A 25,165-nucleotide genomic window follows, 5' to 3' on the forward strand; every position below is an offset into this window, starting at 1 on the left:
TTTGATAGATTTTGTTTCCTTGTTGAATACCACTTGACCTTAGGTGGTGGTTGCTGTTGTGTACTGTTAGTTTGTATTGACCCATAGCTGGCCCATGAGTTTTCTGAGGCAGTTGGTGGGGGGGGGTAATGACGACACTTCCCATATGTCCCCCCATGGAGCAGCTTATAGATTCAAACTGCGTGCCTTTGGGATTGTAGATCAGCTTCTTAGCACAAGAACACCAGAACTCAATGATGAGTTAATTTCTGGGTTCTCTATTCTGCTCCATTGGTCTATGTATCTGTCATTGTACCAGTATGATACTGTTTTGGTTATTATGATGGTGTAATAGGTTTTGATATCAGGGACTGCTTTGTCTCCCACTTCATTTTTGTTTTTCAGAGTGCTTTCCTATTTGAGTTCTCTTTCCTTTCCAAATAAACCTGCTCTCTGTATTGGGATTACATTAATCATGTAGATTGTTTTTGGTAGGACAATCATACTTGCTATGTTAGGTCTTCTTATCCATGAACAGTGAAATGCTTAGTTAGGTCTCTTATTTTTTTCCTTGCAGTAGTGATTTGTAATTTTCCTTATAATTGTCTTTTGTGTCTTTAATTAGGTTTATTCCAAAATATCTTAATTTGTGGTTGGCTAATGGGGTTGCTTTCATAATTAAAAAGTCATTTCTAGATCCATCTTGAAATACAGTGTTGTGATAGGATAATACTCATACAGATACAAAGAAGTCCAGTGAAAACCACTATTCTTCAAATATATGCACCAACAACCAGAATAAAAGAAGAGGAAATGGATGATTTATACAAAATTTTGCAGTCAGAAATTGATCAAACATGTAACCAAGATGCATTAATAAAAATAGGTGACTAAAAAAAAATAGGTGACTCGAGTGCAAAATTTGGGTACAGGGAAGAAGGATCAGTAGTTGGAAAATATGGACTTGGTGACAGAACTGAGGTTGAAGATAGAATGATAGAATTGTGTACAATAAATTATTTATTCTATGTGAGTACCTTTTAAAAGAAACATAAAACATAGACTATATACATGGATTTCACCTGATGGTATGCCTGGGAACCAGATTGATTACATCTGTAGAATCACTTGAGAAAGTTGATACTTTCTTTAAAAAGTAGGCCACGTGCTAATAGTGCAACAGACCAGCAGCTCATATACAAGTTCAAACTAAATCTAAAGAGGGTTAAATCAAATCCACAGGAACCAAAATTTGATCTTGAGTCTATCCCACCTGAATTTCAAAACCATCTCAGGAAAGCTTTGAGCCCTTGAACAGTAATGAGCAAAGACCAGATGAGCAGTGGGAGGATCCAAGAATATCGTCCAGGAAGAATGCAAAAGATACTACAGAAAGGAAGAAGAAAAGACTAAGATGGAGGTCAGACGAGAATATGAAAGTGCAGTAAATGCTGAGAAGCCAAAGCAAAGGAATGAAATCAGGAAGTTAAGGAGCTGAACAGAAGATTTCAAAGAGCAGCACCCGAAGAAAACACAAAGTATTATAATGAAATGTGCAAAGAGTTGGAAAATAAAAAAGGATGAACTTATTTGACATTTCTTAAGATGAAGGAACTGACGAACATATTCAAGCCTTGAGTTGCAATACTTAAGGATGCTTTGGGCAGCATATTAAATGATCCAGGACGTATTAAAAGAAGATGGAAGGAGTGTACAGAGTTACTGTACCAAAGAGAATTGACTGACAGAAGAATTTCATGAAACAAGATATGATCAAGAGCCTATGGAAGGTGGAAATTCAAACTGCTCTGAAGGAATTGACAAAAATCAAGGCCCTAGGAACTGATGACATAATTCAACAAACATATGCTGCCCTGGACATGCTCACCAAGTTGTGCCAAGAAATCTGGAGGACAACCACCTGGCCAGCTGACTAAAAGTGATCCATATTTGTTCCCAATTAAAAAAAAGATGACCCAGCAGAGTTTGGAAATTATTGAACAATATCATTAATATCATATGCAAGCAAGATCCTGCTGAAAATTGTCCAAAAACAACTGGAACAGTACATCAACAGAGAACTAGCTGCTAGATGTGCTGGCTGGGTTTGGAAGACTCCATGGCACTAGGGATGTTATAGCCAATGTTAGATAGATCTAGGCTAAAAGCATATAGTGTCAGAGTAATGTCTATCTGTGTTTCATTGACTGTGTAGAGGCATTTGACTGTGTGGATCACACCAAATTATGGCTAATTCTGAGAAGAAGGGGAATCCCAGAACACTTGATTGTGCTTGTGTGAAAGCCATTCTTGGACCAGGAGGCAGTCGTCAGAACAGAGCAAGGAAATGCTGCATGGTTCAACATTAGGAAAGTTGTACACCAGGGATGCATCCTATCTCCATACCCTTTCATCCTATATATGTGGAACAGATCATCTGGGAGGTTGGGCTCTATGAGGATGTGACATATTGGAAGATTCCTCAACAACCTGCATTATGCAGATGACACAGCCTTGCTTGCTGAAACGGAGGAGGACCTGCATTTGCTGCAGAAAGTCAAGGACTGCAACCTTAAATATGTTTTGAAGCTCAATATCAAGAAAACAAAGATTCTCACCATTAGGATGATTGACAACATCATGATAGACGGTAAAGAGATTGGGATTGTTAACAGCTTCAGGTTTGCTTGGCTCCACAAAAGACAAATTGCATTGGGAAAATCTGTTCTCAGGGACCTGCGTAGAGTATTGAAGAGCAACAGTGTCAGTCTGGAGACTAAGGTGTGCCTGATGCATCAGAAAGCTGGACAATGACTAAGGATGATAGAAGGAGGATGGATGTTTTTGAGCTATGGTGCTGGAGAAGAATATTGACTATATCATAGACTGCAATGAGAACAAACAGATTCTGGGAAGGGTGAAACCAAGTTTCTCCCTGGAGGCAAGGATTTTGAAGCGCCATCTGACATACATTGGACATGTTGCAAGGAGGGACCATTCCTTGAGAGACACTTCATGCTTGGAAGGGTGGAGGGACAGCACAAGAGAGAACGACCCTGATGAGATGAATTGATTCATTGACTTAGGCAATGTGGGTTGATGTGTCAAGAGACACTGAGGTTGGCTCAGGATAGAGTACGGTTCCAGCCTGTTGTACATAGGGTCACAAATGACTCAATAGCACATAACAACAAGCTGCTCTGAAGGAATTGAAAAAACAACAACACAAGGCCCCAGGAATTGATGGAATACCTGTTGACATATTTCAACAAACAGATGCAGTCCTGGGCATGCTCGCCAGATTATGCCAAGAAATTTGGAGGACAACTATCTGGCCAACTGACTGGAAAATATCCATATTTATTCCCATTCAAAAATAAGGTGATCCAACAGAGTGTGGAAATTATCAAATGATATCACTAATATCACTTGCAAGCAAAATCCTGCTGAAGATTATTCAAAAGCAACTGAACTACCAGAAATACAAACTGAGTTTAGAAGAAGCTGTGGCACTAGGGTCTTAATTGCCAATGTCAGATGGATCTTGGCTAAAAGAGAGTACCAGAGGAGTGTCTGTGTTTCATTGGCTATGCAAAGACATTTGACTGTGTGGATCACAATAAATGGTGACTAACCTTGAGAAGAATGGGAATCCCAGAACACCTGATTGTACTCCTGTGAAACATATACTTGGTAAAGAAGGTAGTCATCAGAACAAAGCAAGGAAACACTGCATGGTTCAAAATTAGAAAAGGAGTGCATCAGAGATTCATCCTTACCTCATGCCTCATCAATCTGTATGCAGAACAGATCATTTAGGAGGCTGGACTTTATGAGCTAGAATGAAGACTCATCAAGAGCCTGTGTTATGCAGGTGATGTATTTGCTAAAACCAAGGAGGGCCTGAAGCATTTCTGCAGAGGCTCAAGGACTGTAATCTGCAGTATGGATCATCATCAACATCAATAAAATGAAGATTCCCAGTCTGGGCCAATTAGCAGCATCATGGTAGATGTAGATGAGATTGTGAGAGTGTTAACAGTTTCCGCTTACTCAGTTCCACAGTCAACACCAGGTGTCCTGGAAATCAAAAGGCGAATTGCATGAGGAAAATCTGCTGTCAGGGACCTCTCTAGAGTGCTGGAGAGCAAGGATATTAGTCTAGAGACTAAGATGTGCCTGATACAGGTGGTGGTCTTCACAATTACATGCAATGCATCAGAAAGCTGGACAATGACCAATGATGACAAAATAACTTATACCTTTGAGTTGTGGTGCTGGAGAAGAGTATTGAACTTACCAAGGACTGCCAAGAGAACTAACAGGTCTGCCCTAGAGAGAGTGAAATCAAGCTGCTCCTTGGAGGCAAGGATTTTGAAGCTCCTTCTTGCATACTTTGAGCATGTAGCCAGGAGGGGCCCATTTTTGGAGAAGGATATCATGCTTCAAAGGGTGGAGGGACAGTGCAGAAGAGGAAGACCCTGGATGAGATGAATTGGCGCAATAATTGGGGTAATGAAGGTAGGTGTTTCAGAGACAGTGAGATTGGCTCAGGAAAGAGCATTATTCAGAGGTTTAGTGCATAGTTGTAGTCAACTTTACAGGACATAATAACAAAAATTATAAATGATACTGCTTTCTTAGTTTCCTATTCTGGATTTCCTATGTTACTGTAGAGGAATCCCACTGACTTTTGTATATTGATCTTCTATCCTGCCACTTTGCTAAATAGTTCTACTAGTTCTAAAAGGTTTTTTGTTGAGTCTTAGGGATTTTCTGTGTACACTATCCTATCGTCTGCATATGGTGACAGTTTCACCACCTCTTTGCCAGTCTGCATGCCTCTTATTTCCTTTCCTTGTCATATTTACCTAGAAAATACTTACAACGTTAAATAGCAGTAGTGATAGCTGACATCCTAGTTTGCAAGGGAATGCTTTCAGTCTTCATTGAGAATGATGTTGGCTCTAAGTTTTGCATGTGTGCTTTTCACTGTGTTGAGGAAATGCCTTTCTATTCCTATTTTGTTGAGTGTTTTAATCAGGAAAGGGTGCTAGATTTTGTCAAAGGCCTTTTTTGCATCAGTTGATAGGATTTTATGGTTCTTGTCCTTTGTTTTGTTAATGTGATGAATTACACTGATTCCTTTTCTTATGTTGAACCATTCTTGCATACCTGTTATGAATCATACTTGGTCATGATGAATTTTTTAAATATAGATCGTTGGCTTCTTTTGGCCAGGATCTTGCTTGCTAAAGATTTTTGCATCTGTATTTATGAGAGATATTGGTCTGCAGTTTTCTTTTTTGATAGTATCTTTGCCTGATTTTGTTATTAGGCTTATGCTTGCTTCATAGAATGACTCTAGGAGTGTTCTTTCTTTTTCTATTTTAAAAAATAATTTAAATAGGATTGGTAATAGTTCATCTCTGAATGTTTAGTTGAATTCAGCTCCGAAGCTATCTGGGACAGCACTTTTTTAGGGGAAGAGTCTTCTTGTGACCTGCTCAAATTCTTCTTTTTTGATGAGTCTATTTAAGTGTTCTCTATCTGTCCATGTCATTCAATGTAGTGTCTGAGTTTGTCCATTTACTCTAGGTTTTCAAATTTAATGGAGTATAGCTTTTCATAATATTCCATTATTATAATTTTCATTTCAATAAGTTCTGTTTTGCTATCACCTCTTTCAGTTCGCCAGTGAACTATTTAATGCAGCCTTATGAAGAATCAGCTCCTGTTCTTATTGACGCTTTCAATTGTTACTGTTTTTTATATCATTGATTTAAACTCTTATAATTTTCTTTTTTCTAGTCTGTGGGATTAGATTGTTTGTCTTTTTCTATTTGATGGAGGTGTTGAGTTAGGTTACTAATTTTGCTTCTTTCTTCCTTTTTTATATTGTGTGCCTATTGCTATGAACTGCCTCCTGAGGACTTTCTAAGCTATATCCCAGAGGTTTTAATAAACTGTATTTTCATTTTTCTTGAGGAACTTTTTTATTTCATTTTTTATTTCCTTGATAAACCAATAGTTTTCATTTATTGAGGACTGCTTTGTAGATATTTGTGTGTACACATGTATACATATACATAATCTCCTAATATATGATCAATTCCGGAGAATTTACCATGTGCACTTGAGAAGAAAGTAAACTGACTTTTAGTTGAGTGCACTATTCTAAATATATCCACAAAGTTGAGTTGGCTAATTTTATAGTTTAGGTCTTTTGCATCTTTAAGTTTCTTTCGAGTTGGCTTGTCCTTTGTGTGTTCTGTTAAAACCTCCTACTAATATTATAGGTGTTGTCTGTTTCTTTCTTCGTGTATGTTAACTGCTGTATTATATATTTTGCAGGTCTATCATTTGATGTGTAGATGTTGACCAAGGTTATGTGTTGGTTTCTTTTCTTTAATCGTTATATAGTGCACTTCCTTATCTTTTATGGTGGTTTTCATCTTGAAGTCTATTTTCTCAGAGATTAATATTGCTGCTCCTTTTTTTTTAGTATTATTTGCTTGTTATTTCCAGTCTTTGATTTTTAGTCCATCTTTTCCTTCATTTCTTAGATTTATCTCTTGTAGGCACCATATTGATGGGCTTTGTTTGTTATACATTCTGCTACTGTTTTTCTCTTAATTGGTGCATATAGTCTATTCACATTAAATGTGATTACTGACATGGCAGGGTATTTTTGTAGCCATTTTTAATTTCTTTTTCCATTAATTCTGGTTAGATTGTTAACGGTTACAGCTTGCTTCCCTCACAATTAAAAGACTACTTGCATTAGGTAAATCTGCTGTCAGAGACCTTTCCAGAGTACTGAGAAGCAATGATGTCAGTCTAGAGACTAAGGTATATAGGGTCACTATGAGTCACAGGTGACTTGATGGCACATAGCAACAGCATGGTCCATCCACTTTGCTTCAGTGTCTGTGTGTGAAGGAATTCCCTTAGAATTTCTCATAGAATTAATCTTGCTTTCACAAATTCCTCAAGTTCCTACTTTCTGCAAATGATCTAATATCTCCTTCATATTTATTGGACAGTTTTGCTAGGTATAGGATCCTTGGCTGGCATTTGTTTTCTTTCAACCTTCTATATATGCTATCCCATTGTTTTGCTCACATGGTTTCTGAGAAATTAAAACTTAATCTAATTGTTTCTCCTTTGTAGGTGACTCTTTGTTTTCTCATGCTGCTTTTAGTATTCTATCCTTTTATTTTGGTGAATTTTACTATGATGTCTTGATGGTTTTCTTTTGGGGTCTAGTCTGGGGTTCACTGAGCTTCTTGAATGCAGATGTCCTCATTCTTCATAATACCTAGGAAGTTTTCTTCGAGTACCTCTTTCATAATTTCCTCAGTCCTTTCCCTGCCCTCCTCATGTTCTGGAATCCTGATCACATGTTATGTTGTTCCCTTTGATATTATCCCACAAAATGTTATGTTGTTCCTTTTGATACTATCCCAGAAGATGTTATGTTGTTTCTTTTGGTATTATCCCACAAGATGTTTTCTTCATTTTCCTTCTGTCTCTCTGTTTTTTCTTATAGTATGTTCTAATTGAGATTCTTGTCTTCCAGCTCACTCTCACTGACTTTCTGCCTATCTCTTCTGTTCTGCTTTTTTGGTGCTCTAACATGTTGGAAATTTCAGCCCTTTTGGTCTTTAATATTCTAGATTATATTTTCATACATTGCTATTTTTTTTTTAGTACTGTGTTGGTTGTACCCTCTGGGTCTGATGATGATTTTTTTAAATTCTTCCCGCTTTTCATTTATGGTTTAAACTCTTTCTTCCATCTTTGGCAGTTTCTTCAGTAGTTGTTCATGTTCCTCTGCATCAGTATATTTCTTCTAGCTCCTTAACTCTCAGATGTTCACTTTGTTTATGGCTTACATTCTTTCTTCTTTCATTTCTACCTTTTTCAGTAATGTTCATATAACTCCATATCAATATATTTCTTTTGCCCCTCTGTCTCTGGGTTATTTGCAGTATATAAGAATTTTTTAGGAGAAGGCTTATTTTTGTTTTTTAACAATGGTTGAGGCTGTTTGCTGCTGTATTGACATTATATGAAGTTTTTCTTGGTATATGTTAGGCCATTTTTGTTGTGTCTGTGTATGTTGTTGATAGTTCTTTATCTTAATGAAGCTATCGATTAGATGCAGGCTTAAAATATTTTCATTATGGGGGAGAGCTATTCATTCCACCTGAGGGAGGTCCTTTCTGGTCCAGTGTATTGGGAGTTTGCCTTTCCTAAAGTCCTTCAAGTCCTCTCTAGTCTGCAGTGCAGCCCTGTGGGAACTTGCCTGAGTACAGCCCACCTCTCCTAAAGTGTATTATTGGTCTCTGTGGTTGCCAGTGTGACCACATTCCCCAGTGAGGGAGATTCTCTCCAGGGGAGGTGCAGGCATCGTCCTCCATAGTCATCAGTACCCTCTCTAGTCACACACAGCTTTTGGGGATTCTCTCACCTCACTGCCAACAAGGTGTTTGTTGGTTTGTTTTTTTAATTAATTTTTTTTATTATTATTATTTCAGGTGGACTACATCCAAGGTTGTATTTTGATCACATGGATTTGTTTTCATTTTCTTTAGCTTCAGTTTGAACTTTCATATCAGCAATTGTTGGTCTGTTCCACTTAGCCCATGTCCTTATTCTGATTGATGATGATATTGATCTTTTCCACTGATGTATTCTATTTGATTTCTATGTTTTCTGTCAGGCAAGATCTATGTATATAGTCACAATTTATATTTTTAAAATAGCTATTTGCACTGAATAAATCTTTGCTTGTATAAATTCTTATGCCGTTTCTAGCTTCATTTAGACCATTATTTCCCAACTACTAGTCCTTTTTTTCATTTTTACTTCTACATTTCAGTTATCAGTTATTAATGAATCTTAATTGTAAGTTTGATCAATTTCAGACTGCAGAGGTTGATAGACATCCTCAATTTCTTCATCTTTGGATTTAGTGGTTAGTTTTATATAGTGGATAACTGAAGAATTAATGACGGAGCATTTATATAATCTTCTTGTTCTTGTTATTAGATGCCATCAAGTTGAGAACAACGCATAGCTACCCTATCAGCAACAAATTTGAACCCTGTCCTATCTTGTGCCAACCTCACAAAATCTGACTTACTTGAGTCTTTTGCTGAAGTCACTGTGTCAATCCATCTGGTTGAGGGTCTTCCTGTCTTTCGTCAAATCTTTACCTTTCCATGCATGATATTCCTTTGCAAGGAATAGCCTCTTCTAGCAACATTCCTGAAGTATGTGAGACAAAGCTTTATCATCCTAGCCTCCAAGGAGCACTCTGGCTGCACCTTCTCCAAGACATACCTATTTGTTCTTTTGGTAGTCCATAGGGTATTCAACACTTCCCCAACACCACAATTCAAAGGCATCAATTCTTTTTCTGTTATCTTTTTTCATTTTTCAGCTCTCAGAGGTGTAGCAAGTGATTGAAAATACTATACCCTCTATTAGATACACTTTAGTCCTCAAATTGACATCATTGCTTTTTCAGTAATTTGGAGAGGTCTGTGACTACAAACTTGCCCAGAGCACTAAATCTCCACTGGTACCAAGGGCGTGGATCCAAGCAAGATGAATTTGTTGACAATTTTAATTTTTTTCCCTCCATCTTTCACGATGCCTATTGGTCCAATGGTGAGATTTTTTGTTTTTTTGACATCAAGATGCAATCCATATTGAAGGCTGTAGTCGTTGATCTTTAGCAGCAAGCGTTTCAAGTCCTCCTCACTTTCAGCAAGCAAAGATGTGTCATCTCTAACATAGGTTATTGATGAGTTTTCCTCCAATCCTGATGCCACATTCTCCTTCATAGAGTCCAGCTTCTTGAATAATTTACTCAGTGTACAGATTTAGTAGGTATGGAGAGAGGATACAACCCTGATGCACACCTTTCTTATTTGTAAACCATGTAGTGTTCTGGTGCTCTTCTTGCATAACAGCCTCTTGGTCTAGACAAAAGTTTCACATTAGCACAATTAAGTGTTCTGAAATTCCCGTTTTTTTAAATGTTAGCCATAATTTGTTATGATTCATAGTTGAATGCCTTTGCAAAGTCAATAAAGTACAAATAGACTTTCTTCTGGTATTCTTTGTTTTCAGTCAGGATCCATATGACATTGGTAGTAATATACCTGGTGATATGGCCTCTTCTAAATCCAGCTTGCTCTTCTGACAGTTCCCTGTCAGTGTACTCTTATAGCCAGTTTTTAATAATCTTCAACAGTATTTTGTTTGTATGTGATATTAATGATGTTGCTGTTGATTTTATGTACCACTGAGTTCTGTATAGCAGCCCTATGTACAGCAGTTCTGACCCCTGCTCTATCCTGAGCCAACCTTATTATTTCTAACACACCTACTCCTATTGCTCCAGTCAGTGAGTCAATCCGTCTTATTGAAGGTCTTTGTCTCTTATGCTGTCCTTCCTCCCTCCAAAGCTTGATGTCTTTCTCCAAGGACTGGTCCCTCCTTATAACATGACCAAAGTGTGTCAGACATAGCTTCAGAATTCTTGTCTCCAAAGAGCAACCTGGTTTCAGTCTCTCCAGGATGAACCTGTTTGTTCTCCTAGCAGTCCTTGGTATATTCAATACTCTTCTTCAGCACCACGGCTCAAAGGCATCAATTCTCCTTCTGTCATCACTAGTTTCTGTCCAGTTTTCTGATGCCTAGCAAGTAATTGCAAAGATCATAGCCTGGATCAACTGCACCTTAGTCTCCAGACTGACGTTGTCGTTCTTCAGTATTCTGGAGAGGTCTCTGACAACAGACTTTCCTAGTGAAATTTGTCTTTTGATTTCCTGGCTTCTGATGCCAAGAGTGTTGACTGTGGAGTCAAGCAAACTAAAGCTATTAACAATCTCAATCTCGTCATCATCTATCATGATGCTACCAGTTGGCCCAGTGATCAGAATCGGTTTTCTTGATATTGAGCTTCAATCAATATTGAAGGCTGTAGTCCTTGACCTTGTGCAGCAAGCGTTTCAGGTCCTCCTCAGTTTCAGCAAGCAAGGTTATTACTGATACTGTTCCATAATTTCCACATTCTATTGAATCACCTTCTTGGGGATGGGAACAAATAGGGATTTCTTCCAGTCAGTCAGCCAAGGTAGCTGTCCTCCAAATTTCTTGGCATAGATTGGTGAGCACGTCCAGGGCTGCATGTGTCATTTTGAAACATGTCACTTGGTATGCCATTGATTCCTGGGGCCTTATTTTATGCCAGTACCTTCAGTCCAATTAAATTTCTTCTTTGATTGATTCTTCATTATATGATACTTCCTGAAATATTTCAGTGCCGACCAGTCCTTTTTGGTACAGTGACTCTGTATATTCTCTCCATCTTTTGCTCTTTCCTGGATCATTCAAGATTTTACCCATAGAATCCCTAAGTAAGAATTGAAACTCTAGGCTTGAATTTGTTTTTCAGTTCTTTCAGCTTGAGAAATGCTAAGCAAGTTCTTCCCTTTTATTCTCCAATTCTAGGTCTCTGCACATTCCGTTATAATACTTTGCTTTGTCTTCTTGAGCTGCCCTTTGTACATTTTCTCCTGGAATGAGCATGGACCATAGAGTAAAATAAAATCTTATCAAGTAAGTAGAATTGGAAATTGTATAGTCCGCGTTCTGTAATTGTAAGCTGAAAAGTATAAATAATCAATAAAAAATATGACTGAAAAATAAGCATTAGGTGATCCTTGGATTAAAGAGAAAAAAGTATAAAGTATATAAAAGAACTTAAAAAGTATATTTCAAACAAAGAATATGCTATAATAAAGGCTATACTTGAAGGAAAATTAATATCCTTACAGCTTGCAATATTAAGGAATAAAAGAATTCTCAGTTAGTTTTGAGAAATTGGAAAAATAATAACAACCAGAAGGAACTAAGAAAAGGATATAATAAAGATAAACGTTGAAAATAAATGTAAATGAAGGTAAACTATTAAACTTCAGATAATGCTTTTTGCAAGCTTGCATCATTTATACCTCTCAGATTATTTTAAAACTCCACATGGACTTTTGAGGTACTCTTTACAGAACTTGGAAAATTAATAAGAAAACCACCTAGTAGACAAAGAAGTTAGATCCTTCTTAGCAAATCCAAATGGCCAACGTATAAAGTCATTTTCAGTCATTGCCAATATAATAGCAATGACATATCCCTTGACTCACACCTGCTAGATAAGCAGAAGGTTTTGGGTTGTTTTTTTTTGTTGTTTTTGTTTTTTTTTAATAAATTTTCCCATTGATGGGAAAATGGTACTCCTACATTGCTGGTGGAATATGAAATTTTTCAGGCTTTCTAGAAAGTAGTTTCAGAATAATTTTTTAAAATTCATATACCCTTTGACCCATTAATTTAACTTCGGAAACTAGCCATTACAAATAAGGTTAAGGAATGTGTATCATAAGCACTCATGCCCATAATTATTTTTACCACTTCTTTCCTCAGGAAAAATGTCTATGTCTGTGGTGTTTGTAAGTGGTCTAGATGAATTAAAGAACATTATTGCTATAAGAGAACTTTGAAATAATTAATTTAGACCAGTGGCTCTCTAACTTTAATGTGTACCACACTCTTCTGAAGGAATCTTAAACTATGGAATCCTGATCTCTTCCATCCCTGAGTTTCTAATTTGGTACGTCTGGCATGGGCCTGAAAAATTTCAGTTTCTACAAATTCCTAGATGATAATGATGGTCAGAGACTTTATATCAGAGAACCATTGATTTAAACAACTCATTTTACAGATGAAGGGGCCCAAGAAAATACTCATTTTATGAAATCACGTCAAAACAGAAAGAACTAGCTCCTAGTTCTTCAGGTTCTTAATCCATAGGTTTTTGGTGCTTGGCATGTTTAAGTGGAATACACGAATGTAAAATGTGCTTGCTGTTTCTTAATGGAAGTACTAAAGAATAGCAAACACTTTGACCTGTCTTTTTTCCTCACTCACAGCTAATATTGCTGCTTTCAGGGAAAGAAAATAATTGCAGTGTCAAAAAGACCAGACAAGAACTTGTGGTATATTATGATTATTTTTTATATGCAAACAATTTATTCCCCAGTTCATTGAAGTAAACCAATGATTATCAGTCCTCTTATTTCCAGTATCTCTTTTCATGACAGATATTTTATAAGGGGTCTTTCAACTAAAACTCTTAACTCTGTACTACCAAGTTAATTTCCATTCCTGGCAGCCCTTCATTGGGTTTCTGAGGCTGGTGGATTCAAACTACCACAGACTCAAGGCCTTTGAGTTTAATGTGCAACTCAGCAGGGGCTGTATCATCAGAACTCCTCACCATCCTGAAATGAACTTCAGATATGATATAACCCAATTAATGTGATTTTAATAAAACTTAGTGGGATCACCTAATTAATTTGAAGGAGAAGTAAATTATAAAAAAATATTTTTAAATATGCAAATGTATGGGCACAATTACAGTAGAAAATAATGGGTTAGTTAGATATTTGCACCTATACATAGCACTGTCACGAATTCAAAAGCAAAAAATGTATACAAATATGATTTGTTAACTAAGTATATACCACAAGTGCTACTGACATTGGTGACATGTTTTTACTGATTGAAAGTTCTTAGCATAGTTCTTAACAGAAAATTAGTATCCTTAAGCTCTCAGTAATTATACTTCTCAGAAATTCAGTTCAAAGAAACAAGGCATGTAAGTTCAGATAACTATAAACAGAGTTGCACTTACGTGAATGTTTTGTGAGACATTTGAAAGTTGTACAAGACAGGGTAATTGTTAATTTTGTGAAACTGCCTCATGCATTACAGGATATCTAGAGTCCACCAAAAGGAGCCTTGGTGGTGCAGTGGCTAAGTTCTTAGCTGCTAACAGAAAGGTCAGTGGTTTAAATCCACCAGCCATTCTTTGGGAGAACAATGTAGCAGTTTGCTTCCATAAAAATTACAGCCTTGGAAACTCTAGGGACCATTTCTGCCCTGTCTTACTGGGTTGCTATGTTTCAGATTTTACTTGGTGGACTATCGGTTTGTTTTTACTTGTGTTTTTAAATATTTTCAGTATTCCTGGTCCTTCTCAGTAAATTCCAGGCATGCTGTCACAGTTAAAACATGTATGTATGTATGTATGTATGTATGTATGTATGTATATATTCATACATTTACAAAATGAGAACAGTATTACCCCCCCATAAGAATCCACTGGATAAGTAACATTGTTTTCCTCTATTACAGAGCTTCCCGCCAAGGTTTGAGAGGCCAGTAAGATTGAATATTCTTATTTAATTTTTGTACACTTAAGCATAAAGGATGAAAAAAAAACCCAAACCCCACAACCGAACCGCGCAGTTGCCATCAAGTCTACTCTTAACTCATAGTGACACTCTGTGTTAGAACTATTATGTCAGAAGTAGATCACCAGACCTTTCTTCTAAGATGCCTGTGGGTGAACCCAAACTTTCTGCTTTTTGGTTAGCAGCCAAGCATATTAACCATTTGTACCACTCAAAAAATAATATAAAGTATACTGAAAAATTTCATCTTCTGTGAAACTAACACTGTTTAGTAGTAGGATCTTTCTTTACAGGTTTTGCTTATGGGCAGAAAAAGAAATATAAACTCTTCTAGTATTCTAATCTGTACTTTTGTTTGTTCTGCCATTTATCTTCTAGGGGGAATGCAGGCCCAGGTTGGAATGCCAGGAAGTGGACCAGTGTCCTTAGAGCGGGGGCAAGGTAGATAAAAACTAATGTCTGATTAGCATGGACTGAATTTGATACTCTTGTTTTTTCTTTACTGTTGAATATTGAAGCCACTGGACATGTGACTATTTAAATATTAAAATTTAAATTTAGTTCCACACTGACACTGTTGTTGTTGTTGTGCCGTTGAGTCGTTTGTGACTCATAGCGACCCTATGCACAACAGCCCTAAACCCTGCTCTATCCTGCGCCAACCGCACTGCCTCTGACACACCCATCCCGATTACCCCAGTCACCGAATCAATCCATCTCATAGAGGGTCTTCCCCTCCTGTGCTGTCCCTCCACCCTCCCAAGCATGATGTCCCTCTCCAAGGACCCGTCCCTCCTGACATGTCCAAAGTATGTCAGACGAAGCCCCAGAATCCTTGCCTCCAAGAGTAGCTTGGTTTAATCCTCTCCAAGATGAATCTGTTTGTTTTCCTGGCAGTCCATGGTACATTCAGTACTCTTCTCCAGCACCACAACTCAAAAGCATCCACTCCTTCTGTCCTCCCTAGTCATTGTCCAACTCTCTGATGCATAACAAGCGATTGCAAATACCATGGCCTGTATCAGGTGCACCTTAGTCTCCAGAGATACACCGTTGCTCCTGAGTACTTTAGAGAGGTCCCTAACAGCAGACTTTCCCATCGCGATACGCTTTTTAATTTCCTGACTGCCTTTGCCAAGAGTGTTGACTAGCCATTCTAAATAAATACTCAACAGCCCCATGAGACTAGTGAATACCATACTAGAAAGTGCAGATATATTTCCATCGTCAGAGAAAGTTCTATTCAGTAGTAATGATCTGTGCTTTCCACATCACTATACCGGTAATTCCCAGTCCAGCTCTAAGAATTGACCAATGGACCCTTTCTATTTAATTTATACCTTTACCTGAAAGTCTAATAATTCTCTCTCTCTCTGAACATAAAGGTTGATTAAGGAATTTCAGTAATGAATATGTGACAGGATATATAGGAAGGTTAGATTTAAACCATAGAGAAAACTTGTTAGGGTGCCATAGGTCTATGAAGACTACTTGATTAATTAGTGTCTGTTGTAATAGTAACAATATATGTAGTGACATCAGCAGTCGAAATTTTTTTAGTGTTTTAATTTTATTATTACTTTTTTGTGTGTACCGTCAAATCGGATCTGACTGGTAGAGGAGGAGATTGCCCCTCCTTCTTCAGCAGAGCATCTGGTGGATTTGAACTGTGAGCCTCTTGGACTGCAGTGCACCTTCTTGCAACTAGGCCCCCAGAGCTCCCCTGAATTTTTTTTAAGGAAAATAAAATGCAAAAGGATGCCACTCATCAAAGGTTAAAACTCAGATAGCAATAAGGGATGTTGTTGTTGTTGTTATGTGCCATCAAGTCACTTGTGACTCATAGCGATCCTGTGTACAAGAGCCCTAAACGCCATTCTATCCTGTGCCAACCTCGCCGTCTCAAACACATTCATTCCTACCACTCCACTCACAGAATCGATCCATCTCATGGAAGGTCTTCCTCGCCTTCACCGCCCCTCCAATCTGCCAAACATGATGACCCTCTCCAAGGACCAGTCCCTCCTTGCAACATGTCGAAAGTATGTCAGACGAAGTTTCAGAATCCTTGACTCCAAGGAGCATTCTGGCTTCACCTTCTCCAGGACAAACCTGTTTGTTCTCCTAGCAGTCCATGGTATATTCAACACTCTTCTCCAGAACCACAGCTCAAAGGCATCAGTTTTCTATCTTCCTTATTCACTGTCCAACTCTCCGATGCATAGCACATAATTGCAAAGACTATAGCCCGGATCATGTGCACCTTACTCTCCAGCCTGACATCATTGCTGTTTAGTACTCTTGAGAGGTCTGTCACAGCCGACTTTCCCAATGCAATTTGTCTCTTGATTTCTTTGCTGCTGTTACCAAGAGTGTTGACTGGAACCAAGTAAACTAAAACTGTTAACTATCTCAATCTCTTCAACATCCATACTGATGCTGCCAACTAGCCCAAAGGTGAGAATTTTTGTTTCCTTGATGTTGAGCTTCAATTCATATTGAAGACTGCAGTCCTTGACCTTCTGCAGCAAGCGCTTCAGGTCCTCCTCAGTTTCAGCAAGCAGGGTTGTGTCATCTGCATAATGCAGGTTGTTGACGACTCTTCCACCAATCCTGATGCCACATTCCTCCTCATACAGCCCAGCATCTCAGATCTGTTCTGCATACAGATTGAAAAGGTATGGAGACAAAATACATCCCTGATGGAACCATGTAGTATCTCCTTTCTCTGTCTGTTCTGACTGCCTCCTGGTCCAAGTATAGGTTTTGCATCAGCACAATCAAATGTTCTGGGGTGCTGATTGTGGGATAGACCACCAGGTACTCATGTAAGTTCAAGCTAAAGTTGAGGAAAATTAAATCAAGTCCACAGGAACCAAAATTAGACCTTAAGTCTGTCCCACTCGAATTTCAAAACCATCTCAGGAACAGGTCTGAGGCCTTGAGCATAGACCAAATGAGCTCTGGAAGGATCAAGAAAATCATCCATGAAGAATGCAAACAGTCATTACAAAGACTGAAAAAGAAGAAAAGACCAAGGTGCATGTCAGATGAGACTCTGAGTATTGGAGTAGAGCACCGAGAAGCCAAAGCTAAAGGAAGAAATCAAAGAGCTGAACAGAAAATTTCAAAAGGCAGCCCGGAACGACAAAGCAAGATACTACAATGAAATGTGCAGAGACCTGGAGTCAGAAAATCAAAAGAACTCGCTCAGCGTTTCTTATGCTGAAGGAGTTGAAAAACAAATTCAAGCCACGGGTGGCAATACTTAAGAATACTTTGGGTAGAAGATGGAAGGAGTACACAGAGTCACTGTATCAGAAGGAATTGGCTGACACAGAAGAATTTCATGAAATAACATATGAGCAAGTGCCTATGGTGATGAAGGAAATAAAGCACAGTAAAGAAAAAAAATAAATGGATAGAAATAGGAGACATGAGGAGTGGGCAGTGTGCTACATATTATAATCAATATGATTTTTTTAATGAAAAACTAGTTTTCTTTGTAAACTTTCACTCAAATCACAATTTAAAAAAAGAAAGAAAATGCAATTACTCAGTTTAAAACAATATTAGGAGGCAAGAGGGCAAGAATAAACAAATAAACTTCAATGTGTGCTATTTGCCAGACACTTAAGTCTTCATAAATAACTTTGTGAAGTAGGTGGCAGCATCTCAGTTTTAAAGGTAAAGTGATGAACACTCAGAGTTTTAAATTACTTAGTCAAGGAGACAGGTAAATGAATATGAGTATATGATTAATATGGACTAGATTTGATCTTCTCTTCCATCCAGTGAGTGGATTCCTCACTGTTGTAACTTCTAAAAATACTCTTCAGTGCTTTCCACTGTTACTCATTGTCTCTATGATTAGAAAAAACTACACTGAACAAGCAATAGCAAACCTCAGTGCTGTTTCTTAACATATAGCCTATAAATAAAAATGTGATTTAACAACACAAAGTACTAATATGTAAGCTTACATATTGTGCCCTTTCTCTATGACATGCTCATTGGGGTTAGTAGTTGAAATGACAGAACTTTAATCTTTTCTATAAATTATGACTGACAACATTACAAGTTCCTGGCCAGATACCTTATCTTTTCTTCAATCAGCCATGGTATTGTGCACTTGCACCCCACCCCACCCAACCCCAAAGACATTATCAAAAGATAGTTTATGTATGCACAAAGTGTTTCTGCCCTGGTAAAAAGAGATTGGGGTTTCAGTCATACTTTCTTTTCTTCCTCAGGCCATCAATCTTATAGCAACCTTAGCTCTTTAATATGTCCACAAGGCATCTTTCTGCTTATAGATACTTTCACCTTTCTGGTAAAAAAAAATAACAAATATAAATAACTCATACTTTGAAGGTATATTAAGGATGCATTCATTCTTAATAGAGACAAAAAGATGTTGTTTTTTAAGTACCCAGCAGAGCAAGCAAGATTGTTTTCATTTGTATTCGGTTTGTCTTACTTCTGGAATTTATGGGTCACTATGAGTCAGAACCACTCTTTGGCAACTAACAGCAAGAGTGCTTCTTTTGTACATTTGAAATGATGAAAGAAAGCAGTGGAACTTTTGTTTTTCTTGTTCTCTACCACCTGTGTTTGCTGTTATCCTCTCACTAGTCTTAACTGTGGTCGTAATGTTTATTATCAAAGACCTTTGGCAAAGTATTTCATATAGAGTGATAGTCTTTCCTTATCAAAAGTTCATTCACTGAATTTTCCTGTTTGATATTTCTTTGATCACAGAAATTTTTGTGCTTTAATATATGTCAACAATAGTACTGATTGACTACTGTTTTGGTCTCTCCAGAATGAATCTTGCCTTTCAAATTCAATGCACTTATTTCCATGTTTTGTATTTTCCTTGTGAAAATATGTTCACATTGTTTACCTAATTAAAGATTCAAAAGCACACCTTTATTTGCTTTTTTAAAAAATTACATCATAAGGAGATTTGGGGGGAAACAATTAACAGAGGTGAACATTGAAAATGGCAGATGTTTTTATGCAAATAAATCGTCGGTCCACCGGTTTTACCTTGGGAAACCATCTTGTCAAAGTGAAATTATGTTTCAGAGGTCTTCTGAAAGCACTAATATAGTTTAGAAAGTTTTTATAGCCTTGGGCAAACTAATGAACTTTTGACTTTTTAACTTCAGTGTGCAAATCTCCATTCTCTCTGTACGTGTGCAAGCTGTTTTAAGTGCCTTCTGTTTCTCCTTTTGAACTTACTGCTTACCTAGGAACCTTACAGCACTCGCCAGTGGGACCCACCGGGCCTGCATCAATTGAGCGAGTTCAAGGTACCCATTGTATCTGTGGGTGGGATGTTGAGAGGAAATAGGCACATTCAGAACCCAATGGATAGTGTTTTGGGTTTGTTTGTTTTTTTGTTTTGGGGGTTCCCCCCTTTCCCCGTTGGGGCCACAAACTCTTAAGATTGACCTCTTCACACAAGACAGAAAAAGAAAATATGGATGATATGGGCATCTGTCCAAGGCTATACTTCCTCACTACTTGTGTCAGGAGGCTTTGATGAAAGCAGTCTGTAGGGAGACAGCAGGTGTTTGCAGAGGCGTGGCAGTGTTCACATATGACAAGACCCTACCTCTTTTGTGACTTTGCCTCTTGAACTAAGATTGATTATAAGGAAAACCAAGAACACAAGTCTTTTTGGTTGCGATATTAGTCTTGGGCAGGTTCCATTGCAGTTGTTCTTTATGTAATTCCATCCATAGCATGATACAGAGTCTGCCCACACACTGCTTCTGTTTTTGAGCTGCAAGAGAATTCTATTGTGGTGAGGTTTCACCCACTCAAAGGTGTCTACATTATGTTGTCAGTGGTATATAGAGTTATTTCTTGTTTCCTCATGTGTCCTTCGCATCAGTAACTCCCTGTTTGTTTCTCTGTCAGTGCCAATACAAGACCCCAGAGCAGCTATGCAGCGTGGACCCTTGCCTGCCAATGTTTCTACTCCTCGAGGTCTGTTAGGAGATGCTCCAAATGATCCACGTGGAGGCACTTTACTTACTGTAACTGGAGAGGTTGAGCCTAGGTGAGCACCCATAGAAGAAACAGGTTGGAGAAACTGTAATTTTCTCTTACATTGAGAATAAAGGATACCTAATGACATAGTGCCTTTCTGGTTATACTGCTGACCACAAGGTTGGAAGTTCACACCCACCAGCCTCATGACAGAAGAAAGATGCCTGATGGAGGATAGATAGCAATAGGTTTGGCTTTGGCTTTCAGAATAAAGACTTGTAATACAAGTTGTACATGTTCACCTATAGTGGTAAGAATCTGTGCTGCAATCCCAAAGATGCAATTCGAATCTACCAGCTACTCTGTGGAAGAAGGATGGGCAATCTCCTCCTATGCAATTACTGCCTCTAAAAACTGGCTGAAGAGTCAGCCATGGATCACTTCTGACTCTACTGCAATAACAGTAGCAACATCCAAGATTAAGCTCTTCTCCTAGAAGAATTGAATATGTTCTTTTGAGCTAACACTGACTTGTATATCTTTAGAAATCAGAAATTCTAGCAATGTAGATGCCAGAACAGGGAGAACTTGTTTAGTTTAATGATAGTAGTAACATTAACACCACCACTACCATCAAGTTGATGATACCATCTCATGGTGACCCTCCATCAGGTTTCCAAGTCTAACAAGTATTTACCAGAGGAGACTTCACATCTTTCTCCTGTGAAGTAGTCATTGGATTTGAACCATTAACCTTTTGGTTAGCAGTTCAACGCATAAGATACCATGTCATCTTAGTAATATTAATAGCCATAATAATTAGCATTCAAAAAATCCTATGTGCCATCAAGTCAGAGCACTCATAGCTGACTTTAAGCCGGTTTTCAGAGGTTGTAAATCTCATGGGAGAAGATTGTCCATCTTTCCTGTAGAGTAGCTGATGAATTCAAACTGTGTGCCTTTGGGTTAACAGTGCAACACCTTACCCACTAGCCACCAGAGCTCCCTAATTGATGTTAATGTAGTGTATATGTGCCTCTGACTCTACCTACTTAGATCATCTCATTCTATTTTACAGATGAGGAAACTGAAACAGAAGTGATAGAGTCTAGATTTGAACCCCAAACAGTCTGAATCCAAAACCTATGTTCTTTATCACTGTACTATATTGCCTTGTTCTATATATATATATATATATATATATATATATATATATATATATATATATATATAATGGATATCCATTAATTCTTCCCTAATTATGAGTGCATCAACCAAATAAGAAAGTATAGAAGACATGAATTTATGTATGTTCATCCGTTTTTTATCCTATTTGGCTTTATTATCTTGTTAACATTAGTACAATGATGTTTGCATCAGTTCTTTGGTTCTACTTACCACCTCCTCATTTACTCTCTGCCTTTTTATTGTTCAATTTGAGATTTTAAAAATTAGTATACATTGTGTTTCACCCTTTGCTTCTTTGACATTATATTTCATACAATCATTCCCACACATTGTGTTTTATAAAATCAATCACCATTCACCGTTCCATTTTTACACATTGTGGCAAGATCTTTCCTATTGCATTTACCCCCTCCCATCACCCACCAAATTGTGCAACCCTGTGATTTCTTCCATGCCCATCCTCACCCCTTTGCTCCCGCTCCTTCCCCCACTGGACCCCATTTTACTAGTTTTCCTTCTATTTTTACAATAATGATCTTACACAGTATTTGTCCTTTTGAAACTGAATTAGTTCACTCAGCATAATGCTCTCCAATCTCTTCCAACAAGATATGCAATATTTTTAAAAATTATGGTTCCTGAGTGCTATGTAGTATTCCATCATGTGAATGTACCACAGTTTCTCAGTCCACTTGGTTTTAGTTGGACATTTGGGCTATTGCAGCATTATTTACCATCACACTGAAAAAGGCCAAATGCATTGTACTGTTTTGAAAGGTAATATTTTGCTCTTTCTCTAGAGGTTATATGGGACCCCCTCATCAAGGTCCATCCATGCACCATGTCCCTGGCCATGATAACCGGGGCCCACCCCCACATGAAATGAGAGGAGGGCCATTAACAGAGCCCAGACCTTTAATGGCAGAGCCAAGAGGACCTATGATGGATCAGAGGTGTTCACCCCTAGATGGCAGAGGTAAGAAGAATCGTATTCCCAAGACTGACTCATAGTTGTGGGCTAGGGATGACCCTGACTGTCTTAGATGCTAATCAAGGACAAAGAATACTGGATTGTCAAGCAGTTTTTGGGGTTTGGGGTTTTTTTGTTTCTGTTTCTTTTAAAAAGAAAAAAACCAAGCCAAAAAACAACCAAACATATATGGTCATAAATGTAGTCCTTTTCACCTGCCTGTATCTGGGTACCATTTTTAAAGAAATAGAATATGAAAAACAGAAGAAAGCAGTTTCATAATTGGAAGGAGTGTCTAGAGGAGTAGATTTCTATTTTTCTTTGATTGTTGGTTCTTATAGTAAAAGTAGTAGCCAGAGATTGACTGCTTTTACTTAGTTTTCCTGCAACTGTAGGTGGAAGAGATCCCCGAGGTATGGAAGCACGAGCCATGGAGGCAAGAGGCTTAGAAGCCCGAGCAATGGAGGCCCGCATAATGGAAGTCAGAGGCTTGGAAGCCAGAGGCTTGGATACAAGGGGCCCAGTCGCTGGTCCTAGAGGCCCTATGCCTGGTGGAATCCAAGGTCCTGGGCCAATTAACCTGGGGGCTGTAGGACCCCAAGGGTCTAGACAGGTATGTATAACACTTAGCTTCTCTCTGAAATTTTTATCTGTTTCAGGAATTGATTATTGAACCGCATTATTAATACTTTACTATTTTAGTTATCTCAGCTTGTTACAATAGAAGACTGGGATTTTCCTTCCCTTATTTTCTTTCACTTAACATGCTGAGTTTTTAGCCATTATTGGAGTCCAGATGAATAACTTGGTCCTACAGTTTCAGTAACTATTCCCTTTAAAGCAGAACTCCTGCAATTTTGGGATTTAGACAGTGCTCTTCATTGAGTACATAAATCAACATCACATACAGGCTATTTCCAAAATACACATGTCTGGATCTCCCTCACAGGAACTCTATCACTAGGTCCTGGCCATAGTTTTAAAGCCTCCAAATAATTCTAAGGTAAAACCCTAATTAAGAATCACTAGATTAGAGCATATGAACAGCGCTATAAACGGTCATTTAGGTAATCTTAAGTTTGTAGTGATCTGTACATTTATTCTTATCACATAACTATGAGCAATGAAGTACGAAATGCAGTTTACCTTGTTAGTAGTAGTTGTTGTTAGGTGCCATCGAGTCTAGTATGACTTATAGTGACCCTATAACCAATAGATCTGAACTTTGTCCTATTCTGTGCTGTTTTCACACTTACTGACACACTAGATCCCATTGGGGCAGTCACTGTGTCAATCCATCTGGTCAAGGGTCTTCTTCTCCTTTGCTGAACCTCCTCCATAGCAAAATGCCTGAAGTATGTGAGGCAAAGCCTCATCATCCTTGCCTTCAAAGAGTACTTTGGCTGCACCCTCTCCAAGGCATATTTGTTTGTTCTCTTGGCCATCCATGGGGATGTTCAGTGCTTTTCTCCAACACCACAGCTCAAAGGCATCAATTCTTTGTCATTCCTATTCATTCTCCAGCTCTCAGATGCATATCAAGTGATTGGAAAGACCATGGCCTGAATAAGACACACCTTAGTCCTTAAACTGACATCATAACTCCTCAATAATTTGGAGTGGTCCCTAACTACAGACTTTTCCTGTCTGGTGTGTCTCTGTATTTCCTGCTAGTTAACCAAGGGTGTTAATTATGGATCCAAGTAACATGAAGTTGTTGACTATTTCAATCTCTTATCCATCCATCGTGGTGTTAAGAGTCTTTGTTTTCTTGACATTGAGAAGCAATCCATGTTGAAGGCTATGTTCCTTGGTATTCTGCAACACGTCCTTCAAGTTCTCTCCTCACTTTCAGCAAGCAAGGTTGGGTCATCTGCATAACAGGTTATTGATAAGTTCAATCCTGATGCCACATTCCTCTTCATAAAGTCCAGCTTCTCGAATAATTTGCTCAGCATACAGACTGAGTAGGTATGGAGAGAGAATACAACTCTGACACACTCTCTTCTTAATTTTAAACCGTGTAGTATTCCCTTTTCCTGTGTACCTACAATAAAAAGGAAGTCACCTCAGATAATAGCGAAGAGGCATATTGCAGGTACACAGAAAAAGCCGTCGGGAGGAGGCACTGGGGACACAGAGAATGTGCCCCTGGGCAGAGGGGAAGCCTGCAAGCTGGTACCAGCGGAAGTCACCTCAGATAATAAAGAGGCATATTGCAGGTACACAGGAAAAGCCGTCGGGAGGAGGTGCTAGGGACACGGAGAACGTGCCCCTGGGCAGAGGGGAAGCCTGGAAGCTGGCACCAGCGGAAGTCACTTCAGATAATAAAGAGGCATATTGCAGGTACACAGGAAAAGCCGTTGGGAGGAGTTGCTGGGGACACGGAGAACGTGCCCCTGGGCAGAGGGGAAGCCTGGAAGCTGCACACCAGCGGAAGTCACCTCAGATAATAGTGAAGAGGCATATTGCAGGTACACAGGAAAAGCTGACGGGCCCTCAGGCCACAAAGGAAAACATAATCTACACAGGAGTTCTACAGGACACGTCACCTTCCCTTGGAGACAGTACAACTAAACTTAAGTGACACTGGTCAAAAGAAAAAAAAATGTCAGCAGTTGACGTGTTTGGAATCACAGAAGCCAAGAAAGCTTCAAATAGAACCTGTCAGATCATGGGTTGGACAATGGAA

At 38.5% G+C, this 25,165-nt stretch overlaps 1 protein-coding gene across 1 annotated transcript in view; it reads left to right on the plus strand.

Annotated features, from left to right (window-relative positions):
- The window catches only part of CSTF2 (cleavage stimulation factor, 3' pre-RNA, subunit 2, 64kDa), a 45,835-nt gene that overhangs the window by 12,514 nt on the left and 8,156 nt on the right, over window positions 1-25,165 (plus strand). The window contains exons 8-11 of the mRNA XM_006901141.1: window positions 14,691-14,753; window positions 20,244-20,385; window positions 22,304-22,479; window positions 22,869-23,086. Coding sequence (XP_006901203.1) covers window positions 14,691-14,753; window positions 20,244-20,385; window positions 22,304-22,479; window positions 22,869-23,086 — 599 coding nt within the window. The remainder of the gene's footprint in view (window positions 1-14,690; window positions 14,754-20,243; window positions 20,386-22,303; window positions 22,480-22,868; window positions 23,087-25,165) is intronic.

This window comes from Elephantulus edwardii, unplaced genomic scaffold (assembly GCF_000299155.1).
Source record: "Elephantulus edwardii isolate Elephantulus edwardi_28Jun2011 unplaced genomic scaffold, EleEdw1.0 scaffold00310, whole genome shotgun sequence".
NCBI classification, from domain to species: Eukaryota; Metazoa; Chordata; class Mammalia; order Macroscelidea; family Macroscelididae; genus Elephantulus; species Elephantulus edwardii.